Source organism: Brassica rapa, chromosome A03, assembly GCF_000309985.2.
Source record: "Brassica rapa cultivar Chiifu-401-42 chromosome A03, CAAS_Brap_v3.01, whole genome shotgun sequence".
NCBI lineage: Eukaryota > Viridiplantae > Streptophyta > Magnoliopsida > Brassicales > Brassicaceae > Brassica > Brassica rapa.
This window is the reverse complement of record NC_024797.2, coordinates 16,235,968-16,258,624: the sequence shown is the minus strand read 5'-3', so window position 1 is coordinate 16,258,624 and position 22,657 is coordinate 16,235,968. Positions and strand designations below refer to the sequence as shown.

At 35.7% G+C, this 22,657-nt stretch overlaps 2 protein-coding genes across 4 annotated transcripts; both read right to left on the bottom strand.

The window, feature by feature from the left end:
• Positions 1-36: 36 nt before the first annotated feature.
• On the bottom strand, positions 37-12,172 carry LOC103859164 (uncharacterized protein At3g06530). Of its 2 annotated transcripts, none has more exons than XM_033287020.1 (40): positions 10,924-12,172; positions 10,639-10,852; positions 10,466-10,561; positions 10,264-10,381; positions 10,009-10,182; positions 9,751-9,921; positions 9,607-9,662; positions 9,425-9,514; positions 9,189-9,340; positions 9,010-9,092; positions 8,801-8,929; positions 8,645-8,713; positions 8,384-8,552; positions 7,776-7,912; positions 7,602-7,688; positions 7,288-7,488; positions 6,943-7,135; positions 6,703-6,800; positions 6,471-6,614; positions 6,220-6,376; positions 5,871-6,004; positions 5,701-5,779; positions 5,460-5,622; positions 5,277-5,352; positions 4,990-5,160; positions 4,816-4,893; positions 4,647-4,751; positions 4,460-4,549; positions 4,050-4,267; positions 3,738-3,945; positions 3,477-3,659; positions 3,252-3,347; positions 3,100-3,167; positions 2,660-3,017; positions 2,333-2,548; positions 1,589-2,245; positions 1,099-1,508; positions 779-1,010; positions 503-673; positions 37-406 (listed from the first exon to the last, which is right to left on the bottom strand). In XM_033287020.1, exons 1-40 carry the CDS (start codon positions 11,081-11,083, stop codon positions 176-178), a joined length of 6,642 nt encoding a protein of 2,213 aa, XP_033142911.1. In that variant the 5' UTR covers positions 11,084-12,172; the 3' UTR covers positions 37-175. The 2 variants fall into 2 exon arrangements, with proteins under 2 accessions (XP_033142911.1, XP_009134905.1); XM_009136657.3 differs by having other exon boundaries at positions 4,825-4,893; positions 10,924-11,083.
• Positions 12,173-15,268: 3,096 nt separating this feature from the next.
• LOC103859162 (transcription factor MYB108) lies at positions 15,269-22,548 on the bottom strand. 2 transcript variants are annotated; one of them, XM_009136656.3, is made up of 4 exons: positions 17,189-22,548; positions 16,345-16,474; positions 15,738-16,149; positions 15,269-15,604 (listed from the first exon to the last, which is right to left on the bottom strand). In XM_009136656.3, the coding sequence occupies exons 1-4, from the start codon at positions 17,340-17,342 to the stop codon at positions 15,488-15,490; spliced, it is 813 nt and encodes a 270-aa protein (XP_009134904.1). In that variant the 5' UTR covers positions 17,343-22,548; the 3' UTR covers positions 15,269-15,487. The 2 variants fall into 2 exon arrangements, with proteins under 2 accessions (XP_009134904.1, XP_009134903.1); XM_009136655.3 differs by having other exon boundaries at positions 15,269-16,149.
• Between the last annotated feature and the right edge of the window lie 109 nt (positions 22,549-22,657).

Genomic DNA, 22,657 nt, shown 5'->3' with positions numbered 1-22,657 from the left:
CTACATTTCAGAAGGCAAGTTAGTTATCAAGTTATGTAACAGAAACAAATATTTTATCAAGTCATAACAAAAGAACTCAAAACTGTTGTTCATAATCAAACCGTATTTCACATTCAGTCACAAACAGAAGACATCAAAACTGAAATTCTAACGTTTTGTAGCAAACAGAGGTTTCTCATAGGTGTTGCGCCAGATCTTCACCACTCATCTCTTCCAGCTTTGCGATGATATCTTGAGACAAAGACTTGACAGAAAGATCAACGTCTTCTAGTAGTTCACCTAAGAAAGGAATAGTCTCAGCTAGCAATACAAGATACTCTTCTTTCAGATTATCCATCAACTGTTTCACACTCCTCAAACTCAACATCCTCGCACGCAACTTCTCACTCCTTGTTTGCATTAGCACCTGAACCAAAAATATATGATTTTTAATACGTTTGAAATCAAAACTGTGTTCTGACCATTGTGTAGAATGTCTAAAGTAAAGTTAAGATTGATTTACCTCGTGGTTCAACGGTTTCCAGAGAAGATCAGAGCCAGATGCCACACCCATCTGACCAATACATAAAACCACCAACTCATCAATCTCTTCTACAGATGGTAGACGTGGATGCTCCTTTAAATCAGATGGCGGTTCAACAACAAGCTGAGATACTATAGGCTTCAGTAGCACCTGTGGAGAACAATACAGTTTGTATCAAAAAAAATCTAACACTCCAAGAAAAAGGGATATAGACATTCGATCCAAGAAGACATGAAAGGTAATGAGATAAGTGACCTGGAAGTTATTTGCGTCGAGGAACTTCAAGCTTCCAGTATCATGCAAAAAGCAGTTATTTAGAGAAGAAAGCACCAACGCCCTAAGATGCCAGCTCTTTGGTGGTATAGTGTCAACCGTTTCCTGAATCTTGGCTTTCTTTTTCTTCCTTGTTGAAACTGATGCTCCGGCACTAGTGAGATGCGATACAATACTATCAAGCATGAACTTGAAGTATGGTACAAAGATCGACCTGCATTCCACAACAAGAATAATTAAAGTTAGTTTCCCAATATTCAAGAAGCTTAGGTAAAGAGGATCACAGCTTCTTGTTTACTCACATGTGACTCTCACAGAGCCTATTCACTAGACTATAGAAAGAGATGGATCTGTCCACGCTCTTGTTCTCATTCCCAGATCCATCTACAATATCTGACTCTGCCCAATCAATACTTCTGATAAAGAGGGGTTTGAACTCAGACTCAGTCAGCTTCTTTGTGAGTGTAACCGTCGCACTGATTACACTTCTCTCCGCATCATCAACGTTCTGAATCGTTGCTGGATTTTGGCGTCGGATATCTAGGGCAACTAAGCATTGGTCGAAAATCTTTGCATGGTTGCAAACAACAGATGCTCTATCCATTTTTGCAACCAGGTTTTCTAGCATGTCAAAAGCAATCACCAAACTTGCATCTCCAGAAGTAACAGCTTCATCGTATATTCGCAGAAGAGGTTGCAGAGTGAGGCGAACCTGGAAGAAGGGTTGTTATTATTAAGATCACTACTACAAGCAAAAAAACTCAGATTCATATAACTATGTGAAGAGCTTACTGGTATTTTTTCAGTGAGGAGTCTCCTTATGGCATTGGCTTTGGACTTGAGGTTCTTGTCGAAGTCAGAGACATATTCAGGATGCAGAACCATGAGTCTGATGATATCCCCAAGATGAGGATTCAGGAAGCCTCCAAGTTTATCAATCACTGCTTCCAAAGTGACTAGAACAGACAGCATAACCAACTGTTCGTCAGCTGTTGCGCTTCCAGTTGTTGTTGATGCAGATGACACTTCGCGAGATTGTTGTACCAAATTTTTCATTATGCGTGGAAGTTCAACGAGCGCCTTTGGTCCAAGAACATTGATCAAGGCACCAGTTGTACGAAGACAGCTTGAAGAAACTCCCAGATTCTTTGAGCTGATGCCTTCTGCAACAGATGCAAGACACCTGCTGAAGATCTGATGATCAGAGGGAAGCCTGCTAGCCAAAACTTCTAGCGTAGAAATGGCAGCTCGTTTAGCTGGGACACCTGACTCATCATCTGTCTCAACAATCACATTGACGATTTCCTCACACATCTTCCCGAAAGCTTCAACAGCAGCCTCATCCAGGTTCAACCAAGGATTTCCTCTTTTCTGATTGGAAAGCCTCCTCTTTTGTTTCAGTTTAGAAGAAGAAGAGTCCTTAGCTCTTGCACTTATAAGGCCAAGTACCTGCATTCACACAAAAAAATAGCATATCAAAGAAAGCCATCAAGTCTCAAAGGAGAAATTTTTTTTATAAGAGGTTATAATGTATACCTTTCTCGTCCCATTACGATCCGACTGCTGTTGAAGCAAGCTAGTAACAACTCTGAAATATATAGACAGATCCATAACTCCCGTAACAGTCATCAAGATATCATGTACACGCATTCTGATTTCCTTTCTAACCAGAGAAGTCACATCTTTCTCCTTCGTGGAATCAACAGCTTGCAGGAGAAGTATACAACCCTTCATAAGTTCCTGTAGTTTTTGCTGAAAATTTAACAAAATGCGTTAACTAAAAATGGACATTTAAGAAAGCAAACAAACAGCTATACAAAGTAATAAACAGAAGTTTAGAAATAAAAATTTGAAGAGGGTTACCTGAATGCCAACTGAAACATTATTTCTTGGTTCAAGTGACACTGCAAATGCAAATTCTGGGTCTTGCAATTTCTGGAATATAAATTCTAGGACAAGTCGCATCTGAAAAAAACATTCTTTACTAGAACTGTCTTTGCTGATAGTCTGAAGAAGCATGACCAGGGAAGAGAGCCATGTTGAAGAAGTATATTGTTCGCATATTTCCACGGCAAAAGCATACTCCCATTCCCTCTTAACATCGGATAAGAAACTTTCTGAAGTCTGGACTTTACCAAGCCAAGCTGAGTCTTTCCTTGAAATCAGGGACTGGAACAAGAGGACAAGTAAAGAAGGCAAGCCATTTTGTTCACCAATAACTCTGCAGAAATAAAGGATCGTCACTAATATTTTCAGAGAAAACCCACAAAAGTTTCAATCAATTTTATTTATCTACACATTACCTCAGCAGGTAAGCTACAATGGAGCGCCTTCTATGCTTAACAATATCAGGCAACACTTTAACAAAAATCTGAAAAATCAAATTAGTAAAATATATTAATCCACAACTGATGTACTTTATAAGGAAAAAAAAGAAACATCACGAAAAGATTACCTCCAGCAACTTCTCCTCACTCTTAGTCTTAGACAGCCAAAATGGAATAACTGATGATATAAACTCCTCAAAGATCGACTTGGAGTGGCTATCAATCTACAAATAAAATAAAGAATCAGGTGTCTGAAGAGTCTAAGGGGAGTACCAAGAAAAATCAAGTGATCTGAAGGGTCTAAGGGGAAAATGAATTTGATACAAGAGTAAGAAGGTTATGGACTAACACACCTGTGTCACCGTTGATTCTCCAACAAGTGTAAGTATGCTGATAATATGGTCCAAAACTCTATCTGGAACAATTTTAATTATTGATGTGAAGAGGGAGAAGATATAGTTCCGTGTGACTCCATCATTTGAGGAATGGGCAAACTCAACCAGCATTTTGACATTGATTTCACTTGTTATGTCAGCCTGTTATCAAAAGTAAATTAAGAGAAGAAACAAGAAAAAAAACCGTTAATCAACCCCATAAATAACTCTAAAGCATACCTTCAAAGGATTCATATTCGGAGAATCAAAAATATCTTTGAGGAGTAAGAGCACTGTCTGTTGGATGGAAGAAATAGATGCCTGAGTTATTTCACGGACGTCCTGAGGAGGTTGGACGGAGGTTTCTTCAGCCGACGAAGCAATATTCACCCATTCATTAGACATAGATCGTCCTAGGAGCTTAAACAAAGGCCCTACAAGGGACTCCCTAAGCAAGAATAAGATATAAGAAAATTAGATGGCAATAAATCGTCTCCAATTGCCAAAATTTACAAAGACAGGCAAATATAAGCATATAAAAATTCAAGAGACCTGTGAACTAGATCTTTCTTTAGAAGCAGCATGTCAACTAACGAGGCAATGAAAGAGAGAGCCTTTTCTCCTCTTAGAAGTTCCCCACCATTTACGTCCTCGTCTAGGCAGGACTCTGAATTTTTCTTCGGTTTCTTCTTCTTGCTCAAAGAATCAATAACAAGATTATTCTGCTGAGTGATATGATCGAGTGTATGGACCACCGTTGAACAAGAAATCTGCAACAGCATTGAAGATACCATGTAATTAAAGTAAAATGCAGCCAATAGAAACTGTTTGGCAAGAAAAAAAAATCTTTTTATCAAGGTTTTTGTAAAACTGAAAAAGATAGTTTACATACTGTATAAGAAAAGACAGTGAAAAAAGGACAGAAATGAAGAATACGAGAAATAAGTAGAAAGTGAGCATACCTTCAGGCGTAAGACAGCTTCTTTAGCAGCATTTTGTATCCTGCCATTTGTACTTCGAAACATAGACACTAGCTTGTTGAAGAAACGAATCTGATCAAGAAAGAACAATCAAGAGGGTTTGAAAAATTATTGATTAATTACATATACATATGAAATAGAAGGATAGTTACTATGCCATTAAACTGACCTGAACCTCAGTCTTCAGTTCAGTAAAATATTGATTGGTTAACTTCTCCAAAATAGTAATACATGGAGAGATAACCGCAGGATTTTCTGAATCCCCATAATCCATCTGCAAAAGCAAACATCAGTGACAAGAACAAAAAGAAGTACCAGGGAGATATGGAACAATTAACCAATCTTACTTTCAATGCCTTCATTATGTGATCGTCAAGAGACTGCCCTTTAAACAATGATGAACGCATCATGGAGCACTGACACAGGAGAGAAAAGCAAAATCAATATTAGCCTATGGTGCAACGCAACAGATAAGTTATCCTAAGATGGGAGTGGAGATAAAGTAAATTTACCTCCAGGAGAAGGCACAATAAGTCGACCTCAGTTTCTGATATTGGCGGGGAAGTTTTGTCCAGTTTAACATAGTACTGACTACGTTTATCTAGAAGTTGTGCTAATGACTTAACATTTTCATCATGCATAAGCAAGATGCCCAGACCTTTTAGCAGTGATAGAAGTTTTAGCTGCAAGAGGGAAAAAGTAAGATTTAATACTTGTTAAAAATAGTGTCACCAATCATAGGGATACTTGAACTTCAGAAGGAAAGAAGTGAAACAGAAAACAAATAGATGAAACACACCTTCCCATAAGCAGGAAGTTCTTGCGCATACAATAAGATGAATGAAAGAACGCTTTCTTTTGTGGATTGATCAAACCTGAAGTTGAAAATCAAGAGAAGACTGCATTGAGGGAGTTTGCCAATGGAGTAATCTAATTAATATACCCATATGTCATTAGACAGCTGTTCAAATCAGCTACGTACCTCTTTTGCAGGTCAACTGGCACTAGCAAGTCATTAGGGGTTGAACTGAGCAACGATGTCAAGTACGATGAGAGAAACTTATTGTCCGACAATATAAGCCTCCTTTGTTGAATGATCATTCCCAAAAGTTCATCAAAGGAACTACTATAGATTGCAGCACTCCCTGGTTTTAAATTACAGAAGAAGGATTAAGCAAATGTTAGGATAAGATGTAAACACCTAATGCGAAACCAAGATTTACCATTTTTCTTGCTAGAGTCAACACGGCACCATAGGTTGAAGAACGCCTCTAAGCAATTCATGGCAGCTACTTTAACGTCCTACAGAGTTAAAGCACCAAAACGGGTTTAAGAAAAGGACGATAGTGCAAAGAGTAACGCAATATGGAAAACACAAAACTTGAGGTGTCACCTGATTATCACTCGACATGGCAACCAAAAGTACTGGAAAACTAGAGAAAATCTGAATCGACCATTCACTATTTCCAGTGGAGCAAAGATACGAGAAGCATTTTAGACTTTCAATTTGGACCATAGGAGGAACATCTGCAAGAAGAAGAAACAAGCATAAGAAAACGAGAGATGGAGTCAAAAAAAAAAGAGTTAGCCTCAATAGATTCCATAATACCCAAGCGCAGATCAAATATCAAAAATATAAACTAGAACTTTGATAATACTAGAAAAGAGTTCAAAACAATTTCATTGTTTTGTAAATGATGCTAAAGTGGTTTATCTAGAGCAAATATAGACTCCTTGCGAACCTTCTCGTGATAGGAGTCGAGTGAGAAACAAAACGGGACAGACTTTGGCTTCTCTCACACGGTAGTGGAGGTGTTCCTTGAAAACATGCTGTGATCGGGTTGTTGCAAAAAAGAAAAACAAATCTTCAAGTCCGCTACACAACCTTTTGCTAAAAACCTGAACCAAGGAGACGTCGGACACATATAGTTGTTAGGCGGCAAGAGATTCAATATAACAAAATAATAAAAATATAGAGTTGAAAATCACCCACCGAAGAGACATGGGCCGGTTCAAGTTTAACGAATGAGTCGACCAATTTCCAAAACAAGCAGAGTAGAAGCTTTGAATTCAGTGCAGTGACATCATAGGTGTCACAAAGTTGATATAAGAGTTCGCGGCAGTTGCTTTTGGACAGCTGCAAGTAAAACACAGTACATCAAAAAGTAAGCAACAATTGTAAATTATAGAAACATAAGAATGCATCAGCCAGTAGAACACTATACCTCTTTAAAAGACACATCAACTGCAACATCAAGATCTTGCCACTCGGTCTTCAGAACAGGAAAGCAAAGGTCGACAAGATCCAAAAAGTGACTCGGATCTGAATCAAAGGAATGCACAGCCATCAGTATAAACTCTTGATAACTTATCAAAGGAGACAAAACTTTAACAGTCCTTAGAAATAGAAACCCAGCTATCATCAAGATATATAGCTAACGCATAAACCATGGATAGAACCTTACCAGATGAAGAATTCATCTTGTGCAACGACTGCATCAACAAAAGGTAAAACAGCGTCTTTGACAACGGTGCATCTTGGCAACTGTTATTAAGCCACTGAATAATGTCACCAGGGTGCATCAGAAATGCTTCCGCCAGCTGGTCAACGATATTCATGTTCAATGCGGACACACTTTCACGGATCAACAGTCCCTTCTGATATGAGAAAAAAAATTCACAAGTTACTAAGAGCATCCATAAAATGTTAGAAACAAAGAACCACAGAATCATTTGCCCCTCACATACGCAAACGATAGACAAGAGAAATAGTTAAAATACCAATGAAAATCAGACAAGTAATGACAGACCTGCAACTTGTTGAGTTCCTGTTCTGTCAATTTGATATTGCTGCATGCTTCCAAAACTTCAGAAAGCTTAAAGTTGCAAGCACTCTCAATTAGCTCAATCCTACGCTCATCAGGTTCCAAGGAAAGTGCTTCCCCCAAAATATTGATGATATCCATGCTTATCGAGGATATATTTCCAGACATGATATCTGGGAGATTTTTCTGCCCAAGAAAAAAGGAGATTCTTAGAAGATATGATAAATAATACAACAACCACAAAAAGGATTTTTGATATTGGTGTATGAAGAATACGCAAATCAAATACTCATATTTACCATTCCGTCATCAGCAACAAGATTCTTGATAAGTGGCCAGCTAACATCCTTCACCAATGTCAGCACATGTAGATTTAAATTCCAACTCTACAGACAGACATTGTACAAACATTAGCGTAAATCAAAATAGTCTTTTTTCCATAGATGTAGAAAATAAAGAGAACGAGAAAGAACCTTAGGCTGAATTAAGAGAAATGGGAACACTGCAGAGGCGACTTTCTCGGTAGAGTCTGCTTGATTACAGAAACTTGAGACAGCAATTTTAAGGGACAGAGCAACGACATCTGCTGCAAGTTGAACATTTTGTGATCCTACAACAAAACGGTTGATTCCAGATAAATTGACTGCACATCGTAGAAATTTGCACTCTTGAAGTGGTTATATATATATTTCACTAGGCAATATATTAAAAAAAATTGGATTACATATTTGACAACACCACATATTTTTCTTTCAGCCATTCCCAAAACCCATTCAGAAGTTAAAAACATAGACAAGACAAAGAAATGTGGCTCTAATAAGAACATGGCCTGAGCATAATACGTTCCTATAAATGAAACGGTGGACCAGCAGGGGACAAGAAAGCAAGTTAAAATCAGAAAGACAGTGCAGCCTAGAAACATTCTGATTGATGTTAGCACACAAACTCGATCAAGGTATTACTGCTAGCGAAAATGTTATATCAGATAACAGACTGATGATCAACTTCACAGATATGGTAATAAAGCTCTAGACCACAACACTGAGCTAAGTTAAGAAAAGAAGAGAGCAACTTCAATCACCTGATAGGAGAATCCCAACACACCGTTTCACCAAATGAAGCAAAGCATCCAGAAGACTAGAACTGGTTACAATATTGGGCAACTGATCAATAGACAGGGCGGCTTGAACAACAGCCAGGTCATCATCCCAAAGCTGGCGCACTATAGCATCCTGAATTGTGATGAGGTTCTGGACAGAGAGTTACATAGAATTTAAAGGTTATTCAAATGCCAAAAAGTGCGTGACCAGTAATATTTGGATGAGTACCCCAACATACATACCTCTGCCTTAGATCTATCACTCTTGAGATCACTGTTTAGACTTGAAAGCGCAGCACAACGTACAGCAGCCTATATGGTTCATACCAAGCCGTAAGTCATGAACAAAAGGGAAATAGAAAATAAATTCACAAAAACTAAGATCACAGTTTATAGTACCTTAGGATGGTGGAGCCGGAACCATAATTTTGAATCCATGAACGGCGTGGAAATGTCTGAATTTCCATCCATCATACGAGACAAGATCTCCAGCTTCAAATCTTCTTTCTTCGACTGACCTTTAGTATCCTGAAGCAATAATTTTATGATTCAGAAGGGACATAACTAACAAAGGCAGAAAATAAGTCACTGAGAGTTGGAACACAGACCTCCATAAATTTTGGTACTGCTGCACGTAATTCAACAGAATACTTCTTGCTAACAACAGCCAGAATTTTCTTGGCCCAGCTCCCTACAATTAAATTGCAAGTTGCAACGAAGGCCGTTATAAGAAGAGAGCTGCGAACGAGAGTAAACTTGAAGACATGGTAGTTGACATTTCACTAACCAGATGTAGAAGATGTAAGATCACTTTTGTTCTTCTGGTATTGTGTCATACAAGTAGAGAAAACCTTGGAGATCAAATGATCAACCAACTTGTCTACTGGAACATTATCAATTATCGAAACTAGAGTTTCCAGACATTGATCATCAGACGAACTGCAAACAGAATACAGTAAGTTAAAACTGAACACTAACAATACAGATGCACTGGAAAATTGCAAAACAGTGTCACATACGCACCTGTAAAGAAGAAGAGAATCTAGTAACACTGCAAGGAACCTCTTAATGTTGAACTCTTTGGACAAGCCTAGAAGAACACCAGAAATATCCCTATACAAAATTGAAGCCCTCGTTGGAAAAATAATAATACGAGAAGTAACAATTAAAATAGCCAAGAGGGAATACAGTCTATATGTGACTACCTTATTTCCTTTAAAAGGTCCAAAGCTTTCTTTGGGATCAAGTCCACAGACTGCAACTGTAGTTGATCAAGTAAAATCAATTAGTTCAAAAAGACAAACACGGGCCAGTTGTGAGCACTGAGCATTAATCGAATGTTCACGCACCTGAACCAGATTAATCAATGCCATAAATGACAATCGAAGCCAATGACGATCAGAGGACTCTTTGGCATGTTCACGAGAAATGTCGATGATTGACCTCATAAAGCGTTTGATAAGGTTATCATTTAGCGTGGCTCTGGTAGCCAACATGCCAACAACCATCAACGCACCAGCCTAGAAAAAAAAACATGTCACAATAATCACACAGACTGAAACAAATTTAATTTAATCAACAATATTGATAGATTCCGCTTTACAAACCTGCTGATCTAAACATCCTTTTACAGCGGACTGAAGACCAGAGTCCACAAATGGTAAAATCTGCTTTACAATATCTCCATCAACCTTGGCCACAGAACCTAGAACCTCGACGACAACAGCTGTGGAGAAGCTGACCACGGGTTTTGAAGGCTGATACTTCTTGGTCCGAGATCCCTACAACAACCAACAAAATAACATGTTCATATATGTAATTCACACAGACAATTTGGGGATATATAAACAACAGCTACTTACATAGTCACACAAGGCCTCCAATACATTCATATCACGTATACACTGGTGAACGATAACAGCTCTAGGAGGTGGAGCACCTGAGTTCTTCACACCATCCAGAAACTTCCACTTGGTGTTTCTATAATACAAATGAGTTGTTGATAAATCAAGAAGCTAACACTCAAAAAAAACGAATGAATGAAAAGAATCATCGCTCACTAACCCAGTGGTAATCAGCTGAACAATACGGACAAACGCATGCGTATCGTGATACGGCAAAGCACATAACACCACATCTTCTACATTATATACATGCACCCTGTACAATCCCTTAGTTAGACAAAAACATACAAAGCCAAGTCAAAAGAGAGAGATACTAATAAAAAAAACACATACTTGTATCTTCGTATGAGATACTCAAGCGTCTCCAAGGAAGCACGAAACTGAAGATAGCCAGAGAGTAACCGTAGATACGAGCTGATCGACGCATCAATCTTAGCATTCTCTTCTTTACTAAGCAGCTCTCTATCGATTTCTCTACTCTTATGACTAAACAAATCGTTCGCGAAGTTCTTAAACCTCTCGTCTTTGTTTCCAAGCACCTCGAGACCTGAGCATTAACGAAGATAGCAAGCATAAGGATGACGATGTAATCAACAATTAGAGAAAGATGATCGAAACCTTTGAGTCCGAGTTCGTGGATTGACTCGATGTCGAAATCAGCTGCTTCTTTGGGGCTGAAGAGGATCGAAGGGCGAGTGTAGGGTCTCTTTGAAGGCTCTGTATCGGCTTGTACAATTGACTTGATGGCTTGTAGCTGTGAAGCTAACGAGGAACTCATTCTCGCTGTTAGAGTGAAGACTGTGTTCTTCGGAGGAAGGTTGAAGAAGAAGAAGAGTGCGGCTGGGTTTAGTTTAGGGTTTAACTGTTACTTCTAATTTTTTTTTAAATTTGTTGGTGAAATAAATAGAGAACCCCCTGAGTTTTAATGAAATTGCGTTTTAAAGCATTATCTATTTTAAAGTTTTAAAATCAACCCTAAGCTTTAAAACGTATTAAAAAGGTATCTAACTGAAGCCCAAAAGTTAATTTTATGGGTTTTATTAACAACTGACCTATGGAGCAGTCATTGTTAAAGCCCATAATTTAATTATTAAGCCCAAACGGTGAGTGTTACTTTTACGTAAGTAGATTTCAATTTGAACAACCCATGCGTTCACTTTACAGATGTTTGTTTTTTTGGTAATCAAATATCAATGTGGGTTTGACGAGGATTGTTCACTTTATGGATTGTTTGAACTTATTTATGTGAAGAAAAGAAAATGGAGAAGTTGATTTTTTTTCAAAATTATAAGAGCTATTCAATCATATTATTGTTCATATTTAGATGCCTAACAACGATAATTCAAGCATGTGGGTGTAATGGATGGACATTTATTTATGTATAACCGAGAATGAGATAGGATATAACGTGCATCAGTTTTTTTTTTTTTTTCCAACTGGTTGATTTTAAATAAATATAGTGGACCAAACCCAGATTACACAGCTAACAGCCCAAATACATAATCAGATACCCAAGGCCCGCAAACAGCCGCTACAACCTAAGACATTAAACGGGCCAGAGGCCCAAAAAACTCGACCGGTGAACCGACGACTCGACCCACACGTCAAGGAGGCCGACTGCGGAACACGTGGATGCATCTCAACCATCAGCCCGACACGCGTCGCATCCGCCTCGACTCAACCGCCGCCGTCTCGAAACACCACCGGAATAACCTCACCACAACTTACTTTCGTCGGAGCTCCGAAACCGTAGAGCCTCCTCCGAAACCATCTCAGTTCTTCCAAAGACAATCAACCCGTCGGAGAGCATCATCACTCATCGAGAGCTCCTCCGACCAGGCGAGCGCTTCACCACATCAGAACTAGCACCCCAACCAAGACCAACCCTATCCAACAACGAATCCCCAAACCAAAATAACGACAACTAAAAACCTGAAACCGGCGACGAGAAGCTGAGGTAGCCTTTACTTCCCGGGGACTTGAGCCGACGACGGTGAAGCAATGGAAACTTCCACCCCGCGGTAACTATAGCCGGCGACGACGAAGCTGTGAGAGCCTCCATCTCCCGGAAACAAAACCATCTTACGAACGTCCTCCCCACACCAACAACTCCAAACAACCGCGTCTTCGCTCCATGAACCGAGCCACCACGGAAGGTGAAGATCCAGAGTTCAAACAAGGCGGTCACTGAAGATGACGAAGAGAGGACCGCAGCGGGAACAAGAAAACTGAAAGACAACGGGTTCCGGCGACGGCACGCGCGCTCACGCGCCGGCCGCAACGTGCATCAGTTTGTTTTGTTTTTTTTTTTGTCAGTTTGTTTTCTTAATATATAGCTAGTACGGTCTTATCTTCAATCCACATGCGTCTGTAGTTATCAACCAAATATGTATACGTTTTAGCAGACGTTTTGGATGATATTTTCACTTGGTGATTGATAAAATCTGTAACCAATGTGTGAGACAATATATATACATACAAAATAACAAAAGTTTAATTTATAAGAGAAAAATAATACGAAAGAACTAACTTTTACTAATAAATTTGTGTCAGAATTCCAGTTGGATATTGATGCGTTTTCTAATCTAAATTAAGCATTCTTGCTGAATACTAACTGAACTGATAAATTAAACTGATATTTACATGAAGTAAACTAAAACCGCTTTCTCAAGCATGACTGTATTATAAAACTCTCTTTGTACAACAAATACATCTAATCTTTAAACTTTCCCACAATATTTAGATTATTCGACGTCATCAGCATGTAAATCGTATATTACATAAGCATATTCTCTATGCTGAAAATGTGGAAAAAAATGAATTCTTCAAATACAATGTATTTCGCTGGTTTCAGATTAGATATGGTATTGATAATAATGTATGTAAAGCAAAAGTGAGACCCAGCACGTTGACGCCGACATGTAAGTCTTTGGACGGGTTGACCATGACCATTCAAAAAGATTATTGAGTCGGTCCTTCATTGTGCTAGCCTTCCCCAGCAGTGGAATATTATCAACCCTAACGAATCATCGAGTGTTTTTTTTCTTTCTGTCATGTACTGAATAGGGTTATGAAGAATATCCATCTCACACCGTTAGTTGATGACAAGTATTTAAAATACATTACTACCATATGAGCTAAAAGAATTAGAGTGAAGGTAGCTGTAAATATAGAAGCCAAGGATTTTACGAAATATTTTTAAAAACCGTGATTATTATAGTAATAATAATTTCGATGGGTAATATACTAACATTATATAATGTCAAATTTATATGTTACATGTTAGTGGTCTTGCCTTGGGTAGTTTAGGTTATATAGCTAGTTTTTTCGTGGCCTCTCAAGTCTCAGCGAAACTTTAACGTTTTTGTTGCAGAAAAATTATTTTAAAATATTGAATATTTATTGTGTGGTGTAAGAACAAAGTACGTAGCCACATACGAAAGTTGAAAAGTTTGCCTTCTGAAAAGTTAATAATAATTTCCTTTTTTTGTCTGAAACCACTATGTATTATGCTCCACACAAAGAAATGGAAAATATTGCATTCCAAAATCTTATGCTATGAGAAGCCAAGCACGTTGTGCAAACAACTAGTCCAATTTTCATCGATATATGTGTAGCTATCAGAACTAACTTAGTTCAACTAAGTCTTGGTAGCATCAAGATTTCAATCTATGAGTCATTTTGGATAAAGTTTGATAAAGATTTTGCTGGTGAATATAGATCTTCATATTTTGGGACCACTATGGATCTTGACCTGCCTTTTAGGCGTCGGCTTGCTTGCTCACTATACCATACCTCCTACGAAATTTCATTCTCTTAGCCGCCACAACCTTCTAAGTCTTCCCTCTCCTTCACTAGCTACTTTAATCACATGCCTTTTCTCAATTCCATCACGTGTCATATCCATAAGATGTGCAACATGTAAATCTTATGTAATACGTGTGTGAAATCAATATTTGAGTTTAGAAGATATTCCACTCGATAGGAAAAAATGAGGACAGCTTTAATGCTTAAAGGACCAAGTTGGTGTATAGAACTAAAACGACTTGGACTAAAGTTTTTTTAACGGCTCACACTTCATGTTTGATTGCAAGCTTACGTAGATACCGTATCCAATTAAACATTTATGTTAATTGGATTTCTTGTCAAAGTATATTATCCTGTTATCTTGATTCTCATCAATTTTGTTTAACTAGATTCATATTCCAACACAATAATGTATATAACTACACTCACAAGGGGCGTAGTGTTACTATTTACCACTGTTAATGGTGTGATCAAAGCAAGAAATGCATAGTGTAGTGGTTTGTTTGAGTGGATAGAATTAATTAGTTCATGTGGGTCAAGACGATTGATCCTTTAAGCAATAATATGTGTTGCAGAACACGGTTTTGTCTGGATAATGGTGCAACGGTCCGTACAATAATGCGGTTTCCAATAATTAATTAAGGCTTTTGGACATATTTAGTGGTGGGTTATCATCACTAATTTAGCATATATTTCAACAAACAATTAACTTTTCAATGAATAAAACTCATAGTATCCACCTTAAACGCAAAGCCTAGATCAGAGCCAACGATCATTCGCCAAGTGGTGTTAACATTCAAATTTTAAATGTTCTTTTGAACCCAAAGAAAGGCTTTCCCACACACTAACTCTTTTTCTTTCCATGTACATGCCCCATAGACTTACTTACCAAAAAGCAATAATAGTTTTTGGATTATATATCTTTTAAGAATATTTTCTGGTGTGTTGTTTTATTTGTTTGTGTCATATCTTGGGGTTAAGTACATAATAAGATGGAACCAATAATGAGCTTACGTCGTTGAGATATTAGTAATTAAATGAATAATGAATTATATGCTTCCATTGAGGAAATCACTCAATCTATAGTGTGAAAACAATTTCGATTATTTAAGTTTAAAGTATGTATAGCACTGATGACTTCTTTGTTATCTTAAAATAAATCATAAAATAATCTTCATCCATACTTATGAGTTATCCAGAAAATATCATTACAATCCCCACCCCAAAAAAAAACTAATCAAATTAAGCGATTTGTTAAACGCCCATGGTATATGATCAAGCTTGGAATAAAAAAGCTGATCATATATCATAATTAATTATCGTAAACACAGTCCTTATCCTTAATTACTCCCTTGAACAAATACCTTTTACATACTTAAAAGACTCTAGTGTGTTTTAATTTGTATTCAGAAGTCGTTATTATTGTTGAACTGTTGTTGCTGCTGACAAAACCAGAAGTCTTCATCACTTTCTCCAATGTTCCATAAACTCTCTGAAGAAGAAGAAACAACTTCATCAATATTTTCAAACCAGTCGAGGTTACTCTGCTCATGCGTAGCTGTTAAATCTTCGTCTAGTAATCCAGAATAATCGAAATAATTATCCGGTAACATTTGTGGACCCACCAAATTCTGATCCGGGTTCGGTTTTGGAGCGTTGTAGTAATCCGTCAAGTCTGACACCGGAGACACTGCCACGCTGGAGTTTTCCGGCGTGATATAATCGTTGTTGTTCATTACACCAAGTCGTTCTCCGATGAAGTTGTTATTGTTGTAATCATACGTCATGAATTCATTGTTGGAAGTTGTGATGCATGATGACGTAGTGGCTGATCCTGTGGTCGAGGTTAATGATGCGGCGGCAGATTGGATCCTCTCGACAAGCCGAGGCATCCACATATACTTCATCGTGTCTTTGAATTGTTGGCTGTTGACATCGCATTTAAGCTGTTTTGCATGTTTTTGCACTCGCGTTCTCCAATAGTTCTTGATCTCATTGTCTGTTCTTCCCGGTAGATACTGGGCGATTTTTGACCATCTATTCATTGTAAAACACACACATATACAAATTAAATTAACTGCTTTCAACTTTATTTGTGTGGAAAACGAACTTAAAACGATACATATGTAATTTATATTTTGAATGAAATACCTATGTGATTTAAGAGATCTTTATAGCTCATGAAATTAAACGATACAAAACAATACTATTGTTCAATCATTTAGAACATACCGATTTCCCCAACGGGAATGAAGTTCGAGGATCAAGAGTTGTTCTTCGAGGGTAATGTTTCCACGGCGGACGTCAGGGCGGAGATAGTTTAACCACCGTAGTCTACAGCTTTTACCAGTTCGTTGGAGTCCTGTTTCAATGGCAAAAGTATATATGATTAATTACCGGCCGGTCATGTATACGTATTATGATGATTTTCATACGGAATAAACTCTTTAGAATAACGTCTCATATTTGGTAAAGTTATATAGAAACTCCCAACAACAAAAAGATGGACCGTATACTATACTATGATGCAAAATGCAAATTGTCCTAAAGGGTCTTTTTCTTCAAGCTTTCTTCCATTGAGTTAGTGCTCTCCCCATATAGATGATGATCATTAATTCCCATTAGTTCCTCTTTCTTTTTCACCTTTTTCAATAACCAAATTTGGATATTTTGTTCAAAACTGAGATAGTTGATAATTGAAACCCATTGCTAAAAACATCTCACTAAATTCATCAATATTTGATTTATTCGAATGAAATTATTTTTTGAAATAAGAAAGAGAAAAACAAAGAAACATGAGAGGTATGCACTTTTTGATTCATACCTATGAACTATGAAGGGTCTTTTCATCTATGAAAAAAACTCTTTAAAAATGGAAAATGGGCAACCTAAAAAAAAACAATCACACATCGTGATTGAATCATGAAAATGATTGAACATAAAGTGAACAAATCAATTATGTCATGCAACTTGTCCTTGGGCTCTTTTAGCCAAAAGGATGCGCATAGAAGTAGAACATACATACACACACACATATATATATATATATTGTAGGTATACATGAAATGAATCATACCTGCACAACGAGAAAGAGAGTTCCATCGACCTTCTCCATGAGTAGCAATGTAATTGGTGAGCTTAAAGTCTTCTTCAGCTGTCCATGGACCTCTCTTCAGGTCCATTTCGTCTTCCATGTTGTTGTTCTTGAAGCTTCTTCCTTTCTCATCCATTGATGAACAGAAGAGACCCACAAAAAGGAGATTCTTGAGCTAAGAGATTGAGACTTTCTACCCTTTTTATGTGGTTTTGTGAAGAGAGAGAGATTGATATTTTTGGAGTTATTTGTAGATAGAGAAAGGATGAGTTATGGATGCACAAGAAAGTAAGAAGTTGTGGGTTTTATAGAAGAGAAAAGATGATAGTTTTCAATTTTTGTTTTTATTTTTAAAATTATTTGGAACAAGTGCGAAGAAGGGACTATACAGCCGTAATATAGGAACTGTGTTTTATTTATTTATTATTAAATACGTTCGAATTCTGTTTGTAAACTTTTTAAAAACTCAAACTCACTCTTTTTATGTTTTAATATTGACGATGCATAAAAGGGAAACTACCGGTGAGATTTCAAGTTCGATCCTAAATATTTTGCAAAATCAATATATTGAATTAGTTTATTAACGAGGGATATTTCACATTTTAAGAAAATTATAAAATTGAATACCTATAATTTATTATATAATTCTTTTTGGGACTAACATCTTTCAAATTAAAAACATAAACTATTACGAAATAAGACAAAGAGTCTTTATAGTAGTTGGAAAAAATTGCATGAAAAAACTTTATTATATAATTAATTTTTTTTTGAAAAAAACTTTATTTTATAATTTTTGATTCCTCTAATTTTGTATTTAAAATGATTGTGATTCATGTTAAGTTAATAGGAATTTATATACGTAGTGGCGGATTGTTGGCTTGCTAGGCTCTTTGCAGAGCTGATGATTCTTTTAAAAAACATTTTACCTTAGCCTGGCTTATTCCGACAAACGTATATAACGTAATACACGATATTAATCGATAATTATTAAAAACAGAACCACTCTCTAAAAATACCTTCCGGCCTCCGCAGCCACGCTCGAAGCAACTATATTAATTGTTGTAATTAGTTAAATATCATTCACTACAGTTTCTTGTACATTTAAGTACAAAATTCAAAGCTACAAGCATACGACGCCTAACTAATTACTAATGCATCAGCTTGTCAACTTGGCAATATGTCAACTCGTTTTGCTTATCAAACCCAATGGTTTAATCTTTAAGATATAGGTATAACAAGCGGTTTATTCATATACACGAATCACGATCGCCTAGTTAACTTTTTTTCTCAAATAATTGCATTACATTAAACTTCAACCAAAACCATATAATACGAAACTGAACATAACGATCGCTTAGATGATGGTATATGAAAATTCTGATATTCTGCATTGCCACAAAAACCAAATAGGAATATCTACTAATATGCACATTCTGAATTTGATGGCTATCAGGAACAGGATTTCTTCACTAAGGAACCGTAAGCCAGCGTTTTATAGTACCATGATGCAACATTGGCTTGGCAGGACCAGTAATTCTTAAGCTCCAACCTCATTGTTTCTTTTCATATGTTTTTTTTCTTTCATATTGAAAGCATAAACCTCAGTTGTTGTCTGTAACATTTTTTTCTTTGTTGATAATCAATTTAAAATTTCAGCAAAAAAATGCACATTCTGAATTTGATGGCTTTCATATTGTTTAGAAGACATCTAAACATTATTATAAATAAAGAACTTAGGTGGCACGTACATCACGTGTTGTCACTACAAAGTGAGTGAAGTGTAAATGACTTGATACACACTCACAAGTCGCAACTATAAAACACACAGAATATAATTGAGACATGTATGTAGAAATAATTAATTTGTTTTAGCTCCACACATGTCTTTCTTTAAGGGAACCACATCCTTCTTTAAAATAATAGTCCTTGCTACCTTATGAACATAATATTACTCTTTCCTTTCTATTTGTGGTATCTAAGAATATGAAAATATTTTAGTTAGTCAAAAATCCTTAATTACTTTAGTTTCAATATAGAATCATTTTTGCAAGTTTCAAAAGTTAGGAAAAACTATGATATCTAAAACTTAGACAGTCAAATTGTTTTTTTTTTGGGTACAAAACAGCCAAATTGTTACTTATGGACGAATAAAATTTTATTACCAGCTATATCTCTGCCTATAAAAAAGCTACCTCTGACACAACTGATTGTGATGATCTGCATCCATAATATTTTGATTCTTAACATCCTTTACATCGGTCTCCAATTCGGGGTAAGTAGAAACGGGAAACTGTAAAGAACCTTTTAAATACCAGATAATATATTTTTATAAGAGAATTATCGCAGCCAATGGATTGGGCATATCAGCACGAGGCCACGTACACCCGAAAGACTGAAATATATCCTTTTCTTGCAAGACTTGTAAGCCTTGATGTCTAATCATGATTGGTTGGTCGATATCATAATCTAACTAATGAAAATGATTAAAATAATTAAAATAAAGAGGTAATAATGTATACTTGGTTTTCATAAGTTATGTTATTAGGCCAAAATTTGTGAATCAATAAACAATGTGGCAACAAATTCCTGTGGGCATCATTAGTAGAGGCACAAATCCAAATGAATCAGTTAGAACAACACAAGGACGCTCTCATACATCCATGTATATATCTTGTATAATAATTCATTAAAACGTTACACTTTTTCTTTGTAATTTCGCCGCAATTTAACATGTTATATGGTCAAGAATGTACTAAACAAGTCCAAGAAGTTTAATCATAGAGTAAGTAAAATGCTTTATCTATACAAACTAAGACGTAAGTACTTCAACAAAACCGAAACTAATGTGAACATATAAAACTGCATATTTTGGAAGAAAAAATGAGAAGATAAATTTAACAAAACAACACTAGAAGAAATAGTTTAAAATGAAAACACGTTTGATCCTACAGTTTCCAGAGTGACTCCTAAGAAAAAGATAGACATTAACCATGAATCTAGAATTCTAGATGAACCAAAATGAAAATTATGCGCTAGCCACGCTTATAACAATCGGGATATGACTCAGTTGGACAAAAGGCCACAAAATAAGAAATCCCTTAATTTGGAATAAAATTTGTGTTGAAGAAAATGCAGGGAAGTAGAATTCCATTATCAATTGATTTGAAGTGGACTAAATAAACGACTCCTTTGACAATTATATTACTTACTTTGAAAAAATATGTACTTTTCTCTTTTTTTTTTACACTTTATTATTGCTATTTGAAATACACGACCGTATGCGGATTTAAAAAATCCAATATCTTTCAAATCCGGTCTCTCTACATTACATTTTATCATGTTTTATTTGCGGCAACATTTTGGTATAGAGACACAATTAATACATAATTAGGAGCTTAGCAAATTCACAAAACCAAACAATATTCATGCCAAAACCAGTATGGAAACAATCGTAAACATACAATTAAGAATGACCAGGTGATGATAAAACTCACAATGTTGAAACCATGTTAAATTTTTTTTTTTGAAATATCTGAGAATGTAATAAATCATCCAAGACAAATTCCTAAAACATATATGTATCTATGACAGTGTTATTATTATGTACATGTATATATGAGGGTGGAAAATTGCATGTATAAATATCTACTAATATGCATAGTATATCATTACATTATTTTATGAACCAACCAAAATAAATTATTAAATCTGTTTGACATACACGATAAGCATCCAAAAATATGATCATAATAATATACTCCTTTTATTTGTTGAATATATGGGATGACTTATATTAAAGAGTTGGTAAGTACTAAACATGTATTGCATTAGTGAAATTTCTGGTTGGAAGCTTCTAATACTAATTAATCTCAATGTACTTTATATTACATATAAATTTATTGACCCACACCATGGAATGTTAAATGTGAACGCAAATATGTGAAGTTATATATAATATGAGAGAGAATTAAGCTAATGGAGAACATAAAGTATTATTTAGGATTATAAAAAGCTTCAAACTTATATTCTAAACAATTTAATTTCCTCCAAAGTGGAGAACACAAGTGTTCCGTAAAGTATTATTATTCTTTTCATCTTTTCTCTAAAAGTTTGTTTAAAGACATACATTTTTCACTAACCTCATTTTATGTCACTTAAAATTGCTTTAATTTCTTTGGGTTTTGCGTTATATATAAGTTTCTTCTAAAAATGATTTCTTATGTAAGATGACTATCAACAAAAATACTATTTAAAATGACTTTTGAAACAATGACAATGGAAGTGTGAAAGCATCAATAAATAAGATGAGTGATTTGTTTTCTCTACTGGAATTAATATACAATAACAATTAGTTAATTATGCTCTGGTCAAACTAGTGAAATATCTCTTCAAATTAGTCACACAAACCATTCATGCCTTTTGGAATCTCTTTGTCTTTTTTATTCAAATAGGAATTATACAACAATAGTTGATGTCGAAACTAACTTTGCAACGATTAACATGTGTGTATTTGTGCATCAATCGTCGGTAAAGATAACAAAAAACAAAGTAGTGTAGTTTATTTATTGATATGTGAAACATTGGTCTTCAATGACCATATGATATATTCCACAAGTGAAATGGAATTCAGAAACAAATCCTCTAGTCCGAACAAGTCAAAGATGAACTCATGCACATGGAGAATGAACAAAGTCTGAATATGTTAAATGAGGTCAACGTGATATTAACAGTAGTTAGTGTAAAAAAACAAATTAGCCATTGAAAGATTCACGAAGTTGGTGAGATAGATATTGAAGTCAAACACCAACTCGTTTGTTGTTCCAAAATAAACAACACTTACAAATTCCAACTTCTCTACGTGGAATGCTTATGAGTTTAGCCGAACACTAATTGCCTACAAAACTTGGCTACATGAAATTAATAATCTACTCATATGTTTCCTTAATGAATGTGATTTAAAAAAATAATTAAAAAAATATTATTTTACATTGGATTTTTATTTTAATAACTAATAATTTTTTAAAAAAATATTTGTATTTAATCTATAATACATTAAATAGTGGTATATGCTATTAAAAACACACACACACCAATAAAGTGTTGGGCTTATAAGAGAAGAACGGGCCAGAAGCCTTTTGTAGTGTGCTTCTTCTCTAATTTCCACATAAGATAATACAATCAAAAGGTGTGTATCATGTTTTAAAATGTTTTTGGGAAATTTATCTCACAAAATAATCATGACAATTTAACCAAAATAGTTTTTTTTTTCTTTTTGAAATTTGTGTGTGCAATTCCCTTTTTACTTAACAACATAATGTTGACATATTTTTTGACGGCAAATTTGTCATATAAAAAAGACTTTAATCTTGAGTTCTTGACCCAAAAGAATAATAATATAACAAAGACTTTAACCTCAAAAAAGGTAAATAATAATCTAAAATAATATTCCAG

Excerpts from the sequence above, each read along its gene's own strand:
- LOC103859164 (XM_033287020.1), bottom strand. The coding sequence starts at position 11,083 with ATGAGTTCCTCGTTAGCTTCACAGCTACAAGCCATCAAGTCAATTGTA. Across the intron at positions 6,801-6,942 it reads CAAGATGAATTCTTCATCTG|ATCCGAGTCACTTTTTGGAT; the intron begins GTAAGGTTCTAT and ends CCTTTGATTCAG. Across the intron at positions 6,615-6,702 it reads TTGATGTGTCTTTTAAAGAG|CTGTCCAAAAGCAACTGCCG; the intron begins GTATAGTGTTCT and ends TTTTACTTGCAG.
- LOC103859162 (XM_009136655.3), bottom strand. The coding sequence starts at position 17,342 with ATGGATGAGAAAGGAAGAAGCTTCAAGAACAACAACATGGAAGACGAA. Across the intron at positions 16,475-17,188 it reads CTCTCTTTCTCGTTGTGCAG|GACTCCAACGAACTGGTAAA; the intron begins GTATGATTCATT and ends CCATTGAAACAG. Across the intron at positions 16,150-16,344 it reads CATTCCCGTTGGGGAAATCG|ATGGTCAAAAATCGCCCAGT; the intron begins GTATGTTCTAAA and ends TACAATGAATAG.